The sequence below is a fragment of the Cnephaeus nilssonii genome (genome assembly GCF_951640355.1).
Source record: "Cnephaeus nilssonii genome assembly, chromosome: 14".
Taxonomy (NCBI): Eukaryota; Metazoa; Chordata; class Mammalia; order Chiroptera; family Vespertilionidae; genus Cnephaeus; species Cnephaeus nilssonii.
Genome location: NC_137085.1, coordinates 41,042,464 through 41,057,949, shown reverse-complemented (window position 1 = coordinate 41,057,949; position 15,486 = coordinate 41,042,464). Strand labels below are relative to the sequence as shown.

The following is a 15,486-nucleotide window of genomic DNA, read 5'->3' as shown; positions in this document are numbered from 1 at the left end:
ATGAATGTCTTTCCATTTACTTGTGTCTTATTTGATTTCTTTCAGCAATGTTTTCTAGTTTTCAGTGTTAAGCCTTTTACTTTCTTGGTTAAGTTTATTCCTAAATATTTTACTCTTTTTGATGATGTTGTCTTGATTAAATTGTTTTCTTAATTTCTTTTACAGATTGTTCATTTTTAATGTATAGAAACCAACTAATTTTTGTGTACTGATTTTGTATTCTGCACCTTTGCTGAATATATTGATTAGATCTATTTTTTTGATAGAATTGTTTAAGTTTTCTAAATATAAGATTATATTGTCTATGACTTTCTTTCTAATTTGGGTGCCTTTTATTTCTTTTTCTTGTCTAATTGCTCTGGCTAGAACTTAAAGTGCTATGTTGAATACAAATGGGCATCACTGTCCTGTTTCTGATCTTAGAGGAAAAGCTTTGTCTTCCATCACTGATGGTGATATTAGTTATAGGATTTTCACATATGAATTTCATTATGTTGATGTAGTTCTTGTCTATTCCTAGTTTTTTGAGTGTTTTTATCATAAGAAAGTGTTGAATTTTGTCAAATGTTTCTTATGTCAGTTGAGGTAATCTTGTGGTTTTGATCTCTTCATTCTGTTAATGTGCTATACATTGATTGATTTGAAACTCTTTAGAGCAACCCAAGTCTCATTGAATTTTTAGAGTTTAAATATTTAGAAATCAAGATATTTTGTGAATATGACACTGTAGCTCAGGGCCTGAAGGTTTATCCTTGAGGAAATACATTAGGTTTAGTATGCACTTTGGGGCTTGCTTTCTTCCCTATGTGAGAACATTCTAACAATGATCATTCTTGGATAGTCCCATTAAAAGATGACCTTGAAACCTCAAATATTTAAGTGCCAAAGATTCCAAAGCTTAAAAAAAAAAAGTCATTATATAATCAGTTGCAGACATCTTGACAGGACACACATTTTCCTCGTAACAGATAGAAAAACTAGCTTTTAGATGAAAAAAGTGCTGTGAGGTAGGTAAGACTATATTCTTAAATCAAAGCTATGAATATCAAACTCAGAAGTTGACTGTTCTAGTTGTGTAAATGCAAATCTGGATGGTGAAGACTCCTGAGGAATCTACCAAATCCACCTGAGAAAGGGAACCTAGGTTTCCTAGATTTTTAAGTTCAGCTAACTCCTCTTCCCATTCCTTGCCTAGAGAGCAGTGCATTTTCCTTGTTTCCTGAAACTCACAGTAAAGCAATGCCTTTGTACCATTGTCTTTCTCCTTCCTGCTCATTGCTTCCTTACCACCTATCTTTTGCCTTTACCTCTGCTTCTCACCAGCAACTTAAAAATGACAGCTTTTCCATTCTCCCTTTCCCACCCTGCTTTTTTCCAAGATCAATTTCTATCTCACCCTCTTCCTCAGAACCCCTTGCTCCATTGTGTCCCTCTGGACTAGAATCTTACAGCTTCCTGGATCCAGTTCTGGCAAAGAGGCCTCTCCATTCCTCCCTCCAGCTCTCAAACGCCCTAATCCAGTTCCAAACTCCTCCCCACAGGAGTCTAAGGTCCTCTCCTCCTGTTTTCTTCACAGAATGTTCTCTCCCACCCTTTCCCGAGGCCTGTTGCTGCTGCTGCAACCAGACTGTTCCGTTTCTCAGGATACCATCAGCTTTTCCCAAAGCTTTCTCCGTCATTACATCCTTCCACTAGATTCCTCACACTGACCTGCAAGATCTCTGGGCACAGGTGAGCCTTCCAAGCGTCACTGTCATTTGGCTAAATGGATTTGTTGATGTCATAGCAGGTTGTTTTTCCTCCAAAAAAATGTCCTCTGCTCAGAATGCCCCTTAGTCATATTAAGGAGCTTTTTTAAAATGCATCTGCCTCTAGAGATTGAATTTAATTGGTTGGATATGGACACTGCAATGGTTTAAGAGCTTATGGGGTCTGGTTAGGGTGGGGGGAGGGGAAGGGAGGAAGTCTAATGTGTGTGTCTAAGTTTGAGAATCAGTACGAACTCCCCCAACCTATGTATGCTTTTCTTACCTGGGTCATTTCTAGGGTTCCCCTTGAATCTTTGATGCTGTAGCAGCCCACCCTTAGGGAACCCTTTACTCTCTGTCCTCGGCCCTAATTCACTCCCAAAACAACAGGAACAAAATGTGCCCTCAGAGCTTTCCAAGAAAGTTGCTGGCAAAGTTGGCAATGCGTCTGGGCCTGGTAGGCTGCCAAAGAGATTTTAATGAAAGAAGCTAGAAGAGCCCAGGCTGAAAAAGAATGCAGGGTGATCACAGTTGTTTACATTTGCTGATGAATGGTAAGCTGCCTGGAAACTCTGGCAACATCATAATTGCTGCGCAATTAACCCTGTACTCACACTAGTGCTTCTGCCCCATGTTCCCTGCAGTTGGCCTTCGAAGTCTTCCAGTCCGAAGTAGTCATTTTATAGATGAGGAAAATGAGGAAAAGGGAGATGTGATTTAACAGAAGTCCCACAGCTAAACAGGGGAGGGAGGAGTGAAGCAGGAAACCTAGTCATCTTTATGAGGATCCAGAATTCTTCCAGACACACTCACTTCTCACCTATTTACTAGTCTGCTTTGGAAATGCTACTGATATTTCTCAATGTGCAAACTGGCAGTTTGATGAATGCCCAAGAGAAATTAAATTTTGTACAAAAGCAAGTGCTAGAGGTAATTGATGATTCATTATTCAGCTCAAAAAACAAGGAAAATAAATGGGGGAAATGACTTTATCTCTCTAAACTTCTTCATGCTCTCACAGAAGTATGAGTTTTGAAAGGCAGTGTAGATTTAATGCTGAGTTCTGGGTCTGGCACATGGTAATTGTGTGGTACATGGTCACAGTTATTTTGAACGGAAGAGGTTTTGCAAAGTCAGCACGCTGCAGAGGAGAAACTCAATGAAGCCTCCACTCATTCCTCTCTGAACAGAGAGAAAATGAAATTTTTCAGACTGTGGGTGTTGCATTGATTATAGATTCAGGTTTGTTTTTGTTGCCTTTTTATTTTTAGTTTAAATGTGTATTCAGGTTCTTTTTTCCATAAAAGAAGTTGATCTCTCACTTTTCACTCCAAAGTTCATTTTTTAGTAATCAGTGCCAATCAAGGTGGTGTAGTTGATTGGCACTGATTACTAAAAAGTGAACCACATTTGATCTGTGAACTTGGAAAAGTGAAGCAATCAGATAAGACAGGTAAAAACAGTTTGCTTGCATGTTCATTTAAATTGTCTAAAAAAAATCAAGTGAGAACCGGGCATTTACATTGTCCGAGTATATTGCCTATTTGTCCCATACATCATTTGAGAAATGTGAACAGTTTAGTTATGTATGCTTTTAAAGGAAATTTTTTTATTCCTTCTATAGTTACTATAAAATGCAATGGTTAACAAATATATCCTCATGTGTGTGAAACTTTTTCTTTTGTTAGGACCCGCTTGAAGTAATAGAAACAAATTGTAGCTAGTTTAAACAGGAAAGAATTCAGTCCAAGAACAAGATCTCATGAAGGTACAAAAAGTCATGAATGCAAGGTCATGAGACCGCCCTCAGTCTATAATTTCTTTTCCTTTCTACTCCATTTATTTTTAAGACCTGCTTCCAGAGTTTCTCATGTCCTCCTAGTGGGTTAAAGGTCCCCAAATCATATCTTCAGACTTAGATTTTGTCGATATAGCTGCCAAAGAGAGGATGATATTTCACAATTCCAATTCCATATTGGGGGTTGAGGGGCGTGGTAGGGTCAATAAATGTATGTTGAAAGAAATGCATGGGTAGGATACTTTGATAAGAAGCCTGGGACAAACTTAGATTAAGTGACAGGATGAAGATCATCAGCTAATAATGAGCATGAGATCAACTTCTATAGCCTCAATCCCTTTCCCAACTACCAGGGTGCTTTCTAAAATTGCCCTCTTCTCTTGTCTATCATGTCAGTGACTGACATGAAAAGATTTGGTCTGGTGTTTAGAAGTGTAAAAATAACAGAATTGGAATAAAGGTACAATGCATTTTATAAGAATTTGATTTTTCCCTCTTAGTACGTTGTTTAAGAATAGTTTCCAGATAACTACAAAGAGTCTGTATTTTTCATTTAAATGTTCAAAGGGAGAAAGACTCTTAGTCTGTGCTTAACATGGCAAAAATAAGGTTTATATTTTTCTATTTTAGAGTATTTAGTCTTGAAAATGATATTGGACAAGGCAATCACTCCTGAAGAGGTAACTGCTTCTCTCATAATTTTGGTGATAGTTTTTGTTTTTGTGAGAGCACTCATGAGTAAGGGGAGAAATCAGGTATCTCCTCCCGGCCCATGGTCCTTCCCCATCATAGGAAATCTTCTTCAGCTTGGAGACCATCCTTACCTTACATTCATAGAGATGAGGAAGAAATATGGAGACGTCTTTCTCATCAAACTTGGCATGGTGCCTGTCGTGGTGGTGAATGGAATGGAAATGGTGAAGCAAGTACTACTCAAGGATGGAGAGCATTTTGCAGGCAGACCTAAAATGCATACATTTTCTTTTCTGGCAGAAGGAAAGAGTTTTTCATTTTCAGTCAATTATGGAGAGAGTTGGAAGCTTCATAAGAAAATAGCGTCCAATGCTTTACGAACTTTTTCTAAAGCAGAAGCAAAATCCTCCACCTGCTCTTGCTTGCTTGAGGAACATGTCATTGAGGAAGTTTCTGAGCTGGTAAAGGTCTTCGCAGAGTTGACTTTGAAGAAGGGTAGCTTTGATCCCAGAAATGCCATCACATGTGCAGTGGCCAATGTTGTCTGTGCCCTTTGCTTTGGCAAGAGATATGACCATAATGATGAGGAGTTCCTTAGGATAGTTAAAACTAATGATGATTTACTCAAGGCCTCCAGTGCAGCTAATCCTGCCGATTTCATACCATGTTTTCGCTACCTTCCACTGCGGATTATAAATGCTCCTCGAGAGTTTTATCAGGCCCTGAATGAGTTTATTGCACTACATGTACAAGATCATCTTACTACGTATGATAAGGTAAGAATTTAAATTCATAAAAAAATAAATAAATTCATGCTAGAACGAGGGATTTGTTGAGAAGCAAAATATAATGATGAGAAGTGTTAAGTACCCAGAAAGTTATATGTATTCTTCCTTGGCTCTTATGACTATAATTTTGCCCTAATGACCCTTAAACTGTTAGGAAATGTGAGTTCTAGTCAGTGAGATTATAGGGCAGCTTTATTTAGTTCTCACGTAGAGACCTTAAGAAGAGTTTTTAATTCTTTGAGACCTTAGAAATTTCCCTAGTGTGTGAATAAGGTACATACTTGAATTACGAATCTGTAGTTGGCTGATGAATGATGAGCATGTAGGTGAGTTCCTTGAAGAAATGAACTAATGATTTTTGTCTCTTTCATTTTACATTTGAAATTATGAGGTCTTTAAAGTATCAGCATATTTTTTTTCAGAGAGTATTTTTAATAATTACAAGGAATATTGTATAGGAAGCTTCCAATTTACCCTCTTTTTCTATTTGAGTCCTTTTACTAAATGGAAATGAACTTTGAGATCAAACACATGTAGACAGAAAATTTCTTGAGGTGACAGAAATGGACCTTTTGTGAGGCCACTCAATCTTTTTGGCCAAATTGGATGGTCCACAGAAGAGTAAATTTCTCTAATGAAATAGGTGTGTACTAGAAAGAATCCTAGCTCTTGGAGGCCAATTTGCTGAGATGATAGCATCATGAAAAAAAAAAAATTAAAAAGAAAAGGTGGATAGTTGAGCAAATGAAGAGGTGTAAGGAGTTAAGACCCTTCCAATGAAAAAGAAAAGGCAGTAAACAATCTGTTTCAAGGTACCCATCAGAATTTTAGAAAAAATACAGTAAGTAAAAGAATTTATAAAGTCATAAATTTTCTTCCTATTCCCTAACCTACTTCAGCCTCATCGCTTCCTGCATGGTGATTACAGTAAAATTCTTAGAATGAGCTTGGAAACTTCTTATTGTATTTATTGCCTAGCAATTTCCCTATAGTAAGTTAATCTTTAATCTTTGTAACTGTGCTTCCAGCATAAGTACTTTTGTATTTATTGAAAAAAAATTTAAGAAGAAAATTGATAACTTTTTAAAAATTCTACATACTTTTAAAATTGAGCATTACCACTGACAAGCAAAATTGCAAGTTTTGAAATGGTCTACTATAGTCTTTATATTCCTAAGTGAATTGAGTTCATTTTACGTTACATGTTACATGAGATTCATATGTGATATGAAATGTAGGTAGGGATCAATAATCATACTAAGAATTGTCTCCTCAGGACCATATGCGAGACATTACTGATGCTTTGATTAATACCTGCCATAAAAAATATGCCACTACCAAAACAGCCACCTTAAATGACGATGAAATCATAAGCACTGTGAATGACCTCTTTGGAGCTGGTATGTGAGAGTATTTGTCAATATGTAAGGCAAATAAGGTCTAATTGCAATTTTTGTGTGTGTTCTAATGCTTACAGTTTAGAGTATTTCCTTCTTTTGATGTAGGTCATTTATCTATATAATAGAGGAATATGCAAATTAGCCCGGACACCATAACGTCACAACCAGACAGCAGGGACCTGAGGCTGCAATGGCACCTGGCCAGGGCGAGGGACCTCAGGCCATGTCCCTCACCAGTGGGGCTTGATGGGGGACCTCAGGCTGCACCCCTCACCCCACAGGTCTTGACAGGGACCTCAGGCCGCAGCCCCTGCCCAGCGGGGCTTGACGGGGACTTCAGGCCGTGTCCCTCCCCTGCCCCAGTGCCAGGCTGGGGGACCTGAGGCTGTGCCCCCCACTTGGAGGGGCTTGATGGGGGTGGGGCTGCCGAGTCTGGGTCTCCTGCATTTTCAAAACCCGTGTGGGTGGTGGGCAGGGATTTGACTCTAGGTCCCGCGGTGTGCCCCAGACTCTGACAGGAGGGAGATTTTCATATACATTTTACTAATTTTCTTTCATCTCTGATACTTCTATTATAGAGAAAGGGCAAATAGCAATATTAAAATATTTCCTCTAATTAATTCCCTTTTAATGTGCACGAATTTCATGCACTGGGCCACTAGTTTTGTATAGTTATCTCACTCTGTATACCTAGAAGTGGGGTCCCTGGATCATATGATAATTCCTTTTAATTTTTTTTAGTAACCTCCATACTGTTTTCCATAGTGACTATACCATTTCACCTTCCAACCAGCAGTGCATAAGAATTCCAATTTTCTACATTCTCACCAGTACTTATTGGTTTCTGTTCTGATAGTGACTATACTAATAGATGAGAGGTTAAGCCTATATTCTGAAAAAAACTTCAATGTATAATAATTACTTTATTGTGAGTTTATTGATTTTCAGTTATATTTAGATTCTTTTCTCTAGATTCATAATATTCAAATATGAAGTAAATTGAGGATACCAATAATTTTCTAATATTTTTCTCCATGGCATTTTGTCTCATTCCTTTTTCAGGGTTTGAAACTGTATCAACATGTCTGTACTGGAGCTTTCTTTATTTGATACACTATCCAGAAATTCAAGCCAAAATTCAAGAAGAAATTGGTAACATATTTTCAGATGAAAAATATAATTCTTACAATTGTCATTTTTATTATTAAGTTTTTTAAAAAAAACACCTCTTTTTTTCAGATGGAAACATTGGTCTAAAACCACCCAGATTTGAAGACAGGAAAATGTTACCCTACACAGAAGCTTTCATAAATGAAGTATTCAGACATGCCTCCTTTATTCCTTTTACTATTCCACATTGGTAAGCAAAAGATTCTCCTTTGAAACACCAATGGCAGGTTGAGGGGAATGAGGAATCTAAGGCATTAGAATACTTTAGGTCCTTTAAAAATACATATTATGTTGGTATTATTTTGCTATTCTTTTAAATCTTAATTCTTTTTATTTTTAAATTTTCTAATGAAAATTTTACATAGAAAAACAGCGTATGTTGTGAATGTTTTCATACCTACACTATGATGTCACTATTTTTCATCTTATATGTACTATTTAAGGGGCAAGAAGGCTATGGAAGTTCCAAACAATGGATGACACAAACGTAATGTATGTTTGGACATGAAGTGTCATACAAACTCACTTAACTTCTTCTCTGAGCCGTCTTAGCCACCTGCTGATGTGGCTTCATTTTTAGTAGCTTAGAATTTTGCTGGCCAATTGACTCAGGAAGCCAGTGTTGCCACAGGTAGATTAAACAGAGTTTCCGTTTACAGATATTTGAAAGTTTACTGAACCTCATACCACACTCTCTAGTGCACAAATGCATGCCAGTATAGATTAAGTAGGTAAGCTTTATTAAATAGTAATGTGGACAACCAAAGTTCTGGTAGTTTGAACTATTACCATACTACACAATTTAAAAAAAAATGAAATTCTCAATGCTTTTTCTCTTCCTATCCTTAAATAGTGAGGACGTGGGGATGTCTCTCACCCCAGGAAGCTGATGTAGTTATGGTTCTTGGCACAGCAGTAGGTAGTGCCTTCAGCCTAGAGCTGGACCAAGTAGGCTTGCTCATACTTCTCACCTGAATTAGACATACTTTGCCCCTCAGTCTCTGGCAATGGTGGACAACAGCAGTCTCTCCTGGAAATGCAAAGTCTGCTTCTCCAAGCTCAGGCCATTAGTGATTGTAGATGAAATGTATGTTCTCTACAGGTTGGTTCATCAGAAGAGAGAGCCCAGAAGTAGCTAAGCCAAATGTGTTTAGCATCTCCTCTCAAACGCGTCAAATTGAAATGTCACTGCTGCTCCTCTGGGGCAGAAGTGAGTGTTGGGGCCATCTAGGCAGTTAGTGAGTGCCATGTGGAAACATACCATGATTTAATGCCATATGGAAACATATCATGATCCATGCATAATTACAGAGGTATAAAGGACAAAAGTATACAGTTTGCATAACTGAGTATGGGACTAGAAAATAGGTTATCAGTCTAAAGACAACTTAGAGATCATCCAACACAAATAATATCATTTCACAGCTGGGAAATGAAATCATAGAGTCGATATGAGATTTTCCCAGTAGTTCCCTGTAAGCAGTGTCTAGAGTTCAGATTTCCTAGTTCCAATCCCATTGTTCCTTGGATTTGTTTTCTTAATTTATTGATAAAAGCCTAATCACATTGGATACACAGAAAGTGCTTTGTAATTTCCTTTTAGTTCCCTGCTATAATTTTTTTAATTGATTTTTTAGAGAGAGAGGAAGGGAGAGGGAGAGAGAGAAACATCCATGCAAGAGTGTATCATTGATCAGCTGCCTCCTGCAGGTCCCCTACCAGGGGATTGAGCCCACAATACAGGCATGTGCCCTGACTGAGAATTGAACCAGCAACCTCTTGGTACATAGGACAAAGCCCAATCAACTAAGCCACACTAACAAGGGCTCCTGATATAATTTGATGTGTCTACACACAAGCAACTTTGTCAGAGAAATACTGAAATAACTTTCCACTGAGATTTTAGCTCATAGCAATGCCTTAAATATGTTAAATGCTCAATATGTTTCACAAATACAAGAAAAGGAATAAATTACTAATTTGACAATAGGTGGAAGATGTATCAATTAATGAAAGAATGAAGATTTATAAAGATTTCATATCATTATAGTTTAAAAAAGACAATAAATAAAGTCTGTTAATTGTGGGTAGCAGTTTAGGGGTGGGTTATTTGAATTACAGGATGTGCTGTAATGATAAGGATGTATTTTGCTTTCCCAGTACCACAGCAGACACTACTCTGAATGGCTATTTCATTCCCAGGAATACATGCACCTTTATTAACATGTATCAAGTAAACCATGATGAGTAAGTCACCAAAATTATTTTTGGGGTTAAATTTGTTTGGCTGTTTGTTTGCTATTTATTAATCAGGAGAAGATACACATTTTTAGCCAAACTTCATTACTTCTATTTCTCTTGAAATAAATTACAAGGAAATTCAGTTTTCTATTCTCACTGATAATAGGAAGGGTGATATGTGTTTTTTAAAATATATCTTTATTGATTTCAGAGAGGAAGGGAGAAGGAGAGATAGATACATCAATGATGAGAGAGAATCATTGATCGGCTGCCTCCTGCACGCCACCCACTGGGGATTGAGCCTGCACCCCATGCATGTGCACTGACTGGGAATTGAACCATGACCTCCTGGTTCATAGGTTGACACTCAACCACTGAGCCACACCAGCCAGGCAGGAAGGATGATATCTTAATACAAATTCATTCAGGGCAAATTCAATTTCAAAAGTGGGCTTACTGGGAAGGTGTGGGCCAAGGACTTCAAGGGCTCACCCTCTGCAAGGTTATGGCCAGCTGATGTTTGAAATGCTGCATGAAATCCCCCAACAGAATTAGAAAGACCAAACAGGGATTTTTCTTTCTTTTGTTTGGTTTTCCTCTACCTCAGCACCTAGATCAATGCCTGGTACATAGTATCCACTCAATAAATATTTTCAAATAAAATATAGCTAGAGTCTCATCCATATCAGCTTTAAAGGGGAGAGCAGGGATGAAGATACCACACACAATTTTAAAAGAAGATGGTGCACACAATTTTAAAAGAAGGTGATGGTAGTGGCGTTAGCCGTGATGGGAATGATGACGATGGCAGCTAATTATCTATAGACCCTACTGTGTGTTGGGCACAAAATCTTTACATACCTCCTCTGAACCTCAACAATAACCCTCTGCATGGTGCTACCATGATCCCATTTTGACAACTGAAGAAACTCAATCAGGTGAAATGAACTGCCTGAAGTCACATGTGCAGCAAGCAGCAGAAGCAGGGCCCACATGCAGTGTGTATCTCCTGATTAATGGAAATTGATGCTCCATGTGGTTGGCGCTTAATGTCTCCAGTGGTAGAGACTGCATTCTTATGCACTCAGTGGGCTGTATACAGAGCACTCTGTACAACTTCTTTGTCTTCACCCAAGATTTCCTCTGACTGATGGCTCATGCTCCAGGCTGTTTGGGAGAGAGGTGTTTATCCTGTGTACCTAATAGCACACTCACTGCATACGCTGTCCCACTGCAAAATTTACTGTCAGAAAGGTTGACACCTCCACTCTTCACATCCAGTGTTCATGCTAAATAAAAGTAAGCATTAAAAAACCCACTACAAGAAAAATATAGTCAATGTAAATTTAATGGCATTTGTTCTCAGTTAGCCCTATCCCAAGTGCCTGAAGTGTTCTAGCATCCTAAGAACTTGTGATTATATTGAATATTGAGTAATGTTCAAACAAGCTGTGTTAACACAGGTGCTTATAAAGAAATACTGTTTGTATAGAGGCATTTATTGAAACTGAATGAGTATGTAATTCAAGACTGATATCATGGGGAACTTATTCCTATTTAGCTTAAACAAAGCTTACAAACTTAGGCACCTACTGAGCAGTGGAAAACACCAACAAAGAGAGAATTGCCCTTGTTGGAGCAGTGAGGAGAGGTCACCTGCTATACCTCATTCAGCTCGGTACACTGAAGACAAGCAGGACATTGCCCCAGCATTGTCAGCTCATTCAATAAGACAGAACTTGGAAATGGAAATTTTCACGTGGCGTCTTCTGATGTTTAAATGTCCACAGCAATGAGTTATTTTTGAAAGATTATGAAAGCAAACGAAATTTATTGGAGGATTGAGTACAACTTGTAGGTCTTCAGGTCTATGACCTTTGGCACAGAAAGAAAACAAATTTTCTGCTAGAAAGAGAATGACATCAATACACAAAAAGGCCCATTTCTTGGTCAAGTCAAGTGGGTCCCTGATGTATGGTTCAGGGTGTGTTAGGAAACGTACTAGCACGAGTTGTCATAGACAAGGCAGATGAGGTGCCTGAAACAAGAGGTGGGGGAGAAGAACCAGATGCACAGCCATTGGGGACTGTGGGCAACCCTCAGTCAGAGCTGCTGTCAGGTGACCTGGCTGCTCTGTGATGATGAGCGAAGGCCTTTTCCTAAACTTATTGGTACCAGAGTGAGAGGTACCACTTAAAGCAAAGGAGATTGAATATTTATTCCTTTTTATTTATACCTAAATTTTGGAATATTCATATGAGAATTTTGTAGAATTCTTCATTAAAAAAATTAAAATAAATTTCCAAGTATTTTATTCACTATTTAATGAAGCATAAGTCATTTTAATGAAAACTAAGAAAAATTGTACTAATTCTTTAAGGTAACTAAACTTGTCAGTAAGTTTAAAAAGTGTGTATACATAAATTCATAATAATGATATACCTCCATAATTATATTTATGTACCTATATGCACATATATATGAATATTTACACATACATTTTGTATACAATTTTTAAAGGATATTCCAAACATAAACATTTCATGCAAAACAAAATTATTGTGGGGAAGTTGGCAAGAATGGCAAAATGATAAAAATGATTCCTTTATAAAAGTAACTTTTGTCTATTTTATACAGAACTATCTGGGATAATCCCACTTTATTTAGTCCTGAGAGATTTCTAAACGAAAACGGGGAACTGAATAAAAGTCTTGTGGACAAGGTCCTTATATTTGGAATGGGAATCCGGAAGTGTCTGGGGGAAGATGTTGCGCGGAATGAGGTATTCCTTTTCATCACCATGGTTCTGCAACAGCTCAAGCTGAACAAATGCCCCAGGGCCGAGCTGGACCTGACGCCCACGTATGGCTTGGCCATGAAGCCCAAACCGTACCAGCTCCAAGCAGAGCCCCGCTCCACTGGTAGTGCATCCTAGATTCTCAGACTGGTGGCGGCTTTCTGATGTAAGTCAGAAATATTATGTAATTCATATTCATTTAATAAGCAATTTAAAGGTTGCACCCTACGTTATGCTATTAGTTCAATTCCTTGTCTATCATCCTAATATAGGAAGTCTTTTTTAGAGTGTGGTGTAGCCTCAGTTCTAAGATGAGAGATCAAGTCTCCTGAGGATATTTTAAGATAATAACGAAGTGTGATGTCACTCAGGAATTTTAAACCTATGTCTCATGTGATGGTGACCCAGGTGCCACTGTGAACAAGAAAGGAAGGAAAAAATGAGTGGTGGATTGGACAAGGAGGTTAGGAGGATCTGTCTTCCTTCCTTTACACCAGCTTCAAATAGACGGGTATGTTCTTATTAGTTTTAAATATAAGGTTCACAATAAGAACAAGGTTCTGATGTTCAATATATATTTTCCCACTGGTCTAGGGAATAGGTGCTCAAGAGGTCCATAAAAGGGAGCTAGAGCGGCCTAAAAGAGCAGAGAACATTTTGTGGTGGAGATAGATGAGCTGAGCTAGTTTTATTTTTTTTAATGTATTGTTATTGATTTCAGAAAGGGAGGGAGGGAGGGGGGGGGAGAGAGAGAGAGAGAGAGAGAGAGAGAGAGAGAGAGAGAGAGAGAGAGAAACATCAATGATGAGAAAGAATCATTGATTGGCTGCCTCCCGCATGTCCCATACTCGGGATCTAGCCCACAACCCAGGCATGTGCCCTGACTGGGAACCATGACCTACTGGTTCATAGGTTGACGCTCAACCACTGAGTCATGCTGGCTGGACGGGCTGAGCTAGTTTAAGAGAGGTAGAGAAAAGGACATAAGAAGTAATTTCTTCAAAATCCATTTTTATATCAGCTCTTATGTTTTCTGTATTAAGGATTTAACATCGGAGCAAACTGATGTTTTTATAATGCCATCAGTTTTTTGTTCTATTTTGCTTTTTGCTACATGCTAAATATATGTGTGTATTAGTGTGCTAGGGCTGCTATAACAAAATATCACAGTGTAAGTGGCTTCAACAACAGAAACTTATTTTCTCACAGTCCTAGAGGTGTCGGCAGGGTTGGTTTCTCTCAAGGCCTCTCGTCTTTTGCAGATGGCCACCTTCTCATCATGTCCTCACATGGCCTTTCTCTGTGTGCAAACACCCCTTGTGTCTGTCCTTTATCTTATAAGGACACCAGTCATATTATATTAGAGCCTCCTCCTACAGCCTCATTTGAACTTATCTCTTTAGAGACCTTACATTCAAATACAATTTCATTCTGAGGTACTGAGGGTTGATAATTTCAACAAATGAATTCTGGGCGGGGACAGGGGCACAGTTGGCCCACAATAACATGAAAGAATCGATAGCAATTATTTACAAATATCTTTCAGTGTAGTCCCCAGCTTATGTGTGTGCTTCTTTAATTGAAAATGTTAACGAGCTAAGGCATATAAGGAGCAGAAACAGTGAAAACCAGAGTAAAGCTGTAAGGGGATTTGCATGCTAAAGGACTTAGAAATCCAGCTGGTGGAGAAAAGCATGTCTGGGGTCTGATTTAAATGGGAGGCCTTTACGGAGGGATTCGCTCTAGATAATGACCATGCAGACCCGATTGCTGCAATAGAAGCAAAGTTAAACAATTCAGAGACACTGAGGATTATAGTCAGGACTTAGTCTTTCTTTTCAAATATAAATAAACAGCATTATCTTTGGGGATAAACAAATTAGGTTGTTTTTTTTGTGTGTGTGTGTGAAAGCTTTTGAAATTATTTATATTATCCTCATGACAGTGTGTCAAACAGAAACTATTTTTGTCTTTTTTTCAGTAAGAAACTGTCAAATTTTCTGTTTATTCAACAATAATGGGATGACTAGAACACTACAAGAATCCTCTGTTTATCTGGTTACTTTCTTTAAAGAATTGGATTTTTCTAACCTCTTCTTTTTTGAACAGCAAGCATATATGATCGAGTACTTTTATTTTAACACACTATATTGTAAAATGTTAATTTTCACTTTTACTACCTGCTGAGGCATAATTAAATGGTGTACTATTGGGCTTTTTGTACAATTCATAAGTTTGCATTATATGTCTTTTTAGAAACATGGATAAGAATAAAATAGGAAAAGTGTAAAAGCAAAGTACGAATGACTTTTTTTGTCATTTAATATGTAAAGATAAATTATTTTTAATTATATGCATTTGCTTATCCTGAAGTGATAATTTATTTTATGACATATAATCAGGAGCAACGCAGTGTACCAAAATATTATATCAAAATAATTTCTATTAACATAAACACTTTAAATTATCAGCTGGAAATGACAAAAAAAATGCATTGTGACTATAGAGCTGTTGATAATATGTGGATATGTGCATCAGTGATAAACCATGAATTAAGTCCTTCAAGTCATTGTATATGAAATACAAAAACTAAACAGAGTTATAGGAATTAGATAGCTTGCTACACACAAGTGTATATGTCTACTTATAACTCAGTGTCCTCCTTGTAGCTACAGTTCCCTGGGGATCTTGGTAACATCATACAGACAAGATCAACCTAGAGACATTACCAGATGCATGATGCAAATGGGATGCTCTTCAAAGAAGAAAACTTGCATCAAAATTTATAAAGGCATTTATATATTCCCACATTGCAATTCTCTAATTTCTTTCCTGCTAAACCTATGATTCT

The 15,486-nt window shown here is 37.8% G+C and overlaps 1 protein-coding gene across 2 annotated transcripts; it reads left to right on the top strand.

Annotated features, from left to right (window-relative positions):
* Positions 1–1,597: 1,597 nt before the first annotated feature.
* On the top strand, positions 1,598–14,901 carry LOC307110541 (cytochrome P450 1A4-like). Of its 2 annotated transcripts, XR_013814448.1 has the most exons (8): positions 1,598–1,731; positions 4,177–5,015; positions 6,304–6,427; positions 7,490–7,579; positions 7,667–7,787; positions 9,758–9,844; positions 12,476–13,297; positions 13,395–14,901. XR_013814448.1 is itself a non-coding variant. In XM_079789641.1 (7 exons), the coding sequence occupies exons 2-7, from the start codon at positions 4,194–4,196 to the stop codon at positions 12,771–12,773; spliced, it is 1,542 nt and encodes a 513-aa protein (XP_079645767.1). In that variant the 5' UTR covers positions 1,598–1,731; positions 4,177–4,193; the 3' UTR covers positions 12,774–13,313. The 2 variants fall into 2 exon arrangements, 1 of the variants encoding a protein (XP_079645767.1); XM_079789641.1 differs by lacking the exon at positions 13,395–14,901 and having other exon boundaries at positions 12,476–13,313.
* Positions 14,902–15,486: the final 585 nt, after the last annotated feature.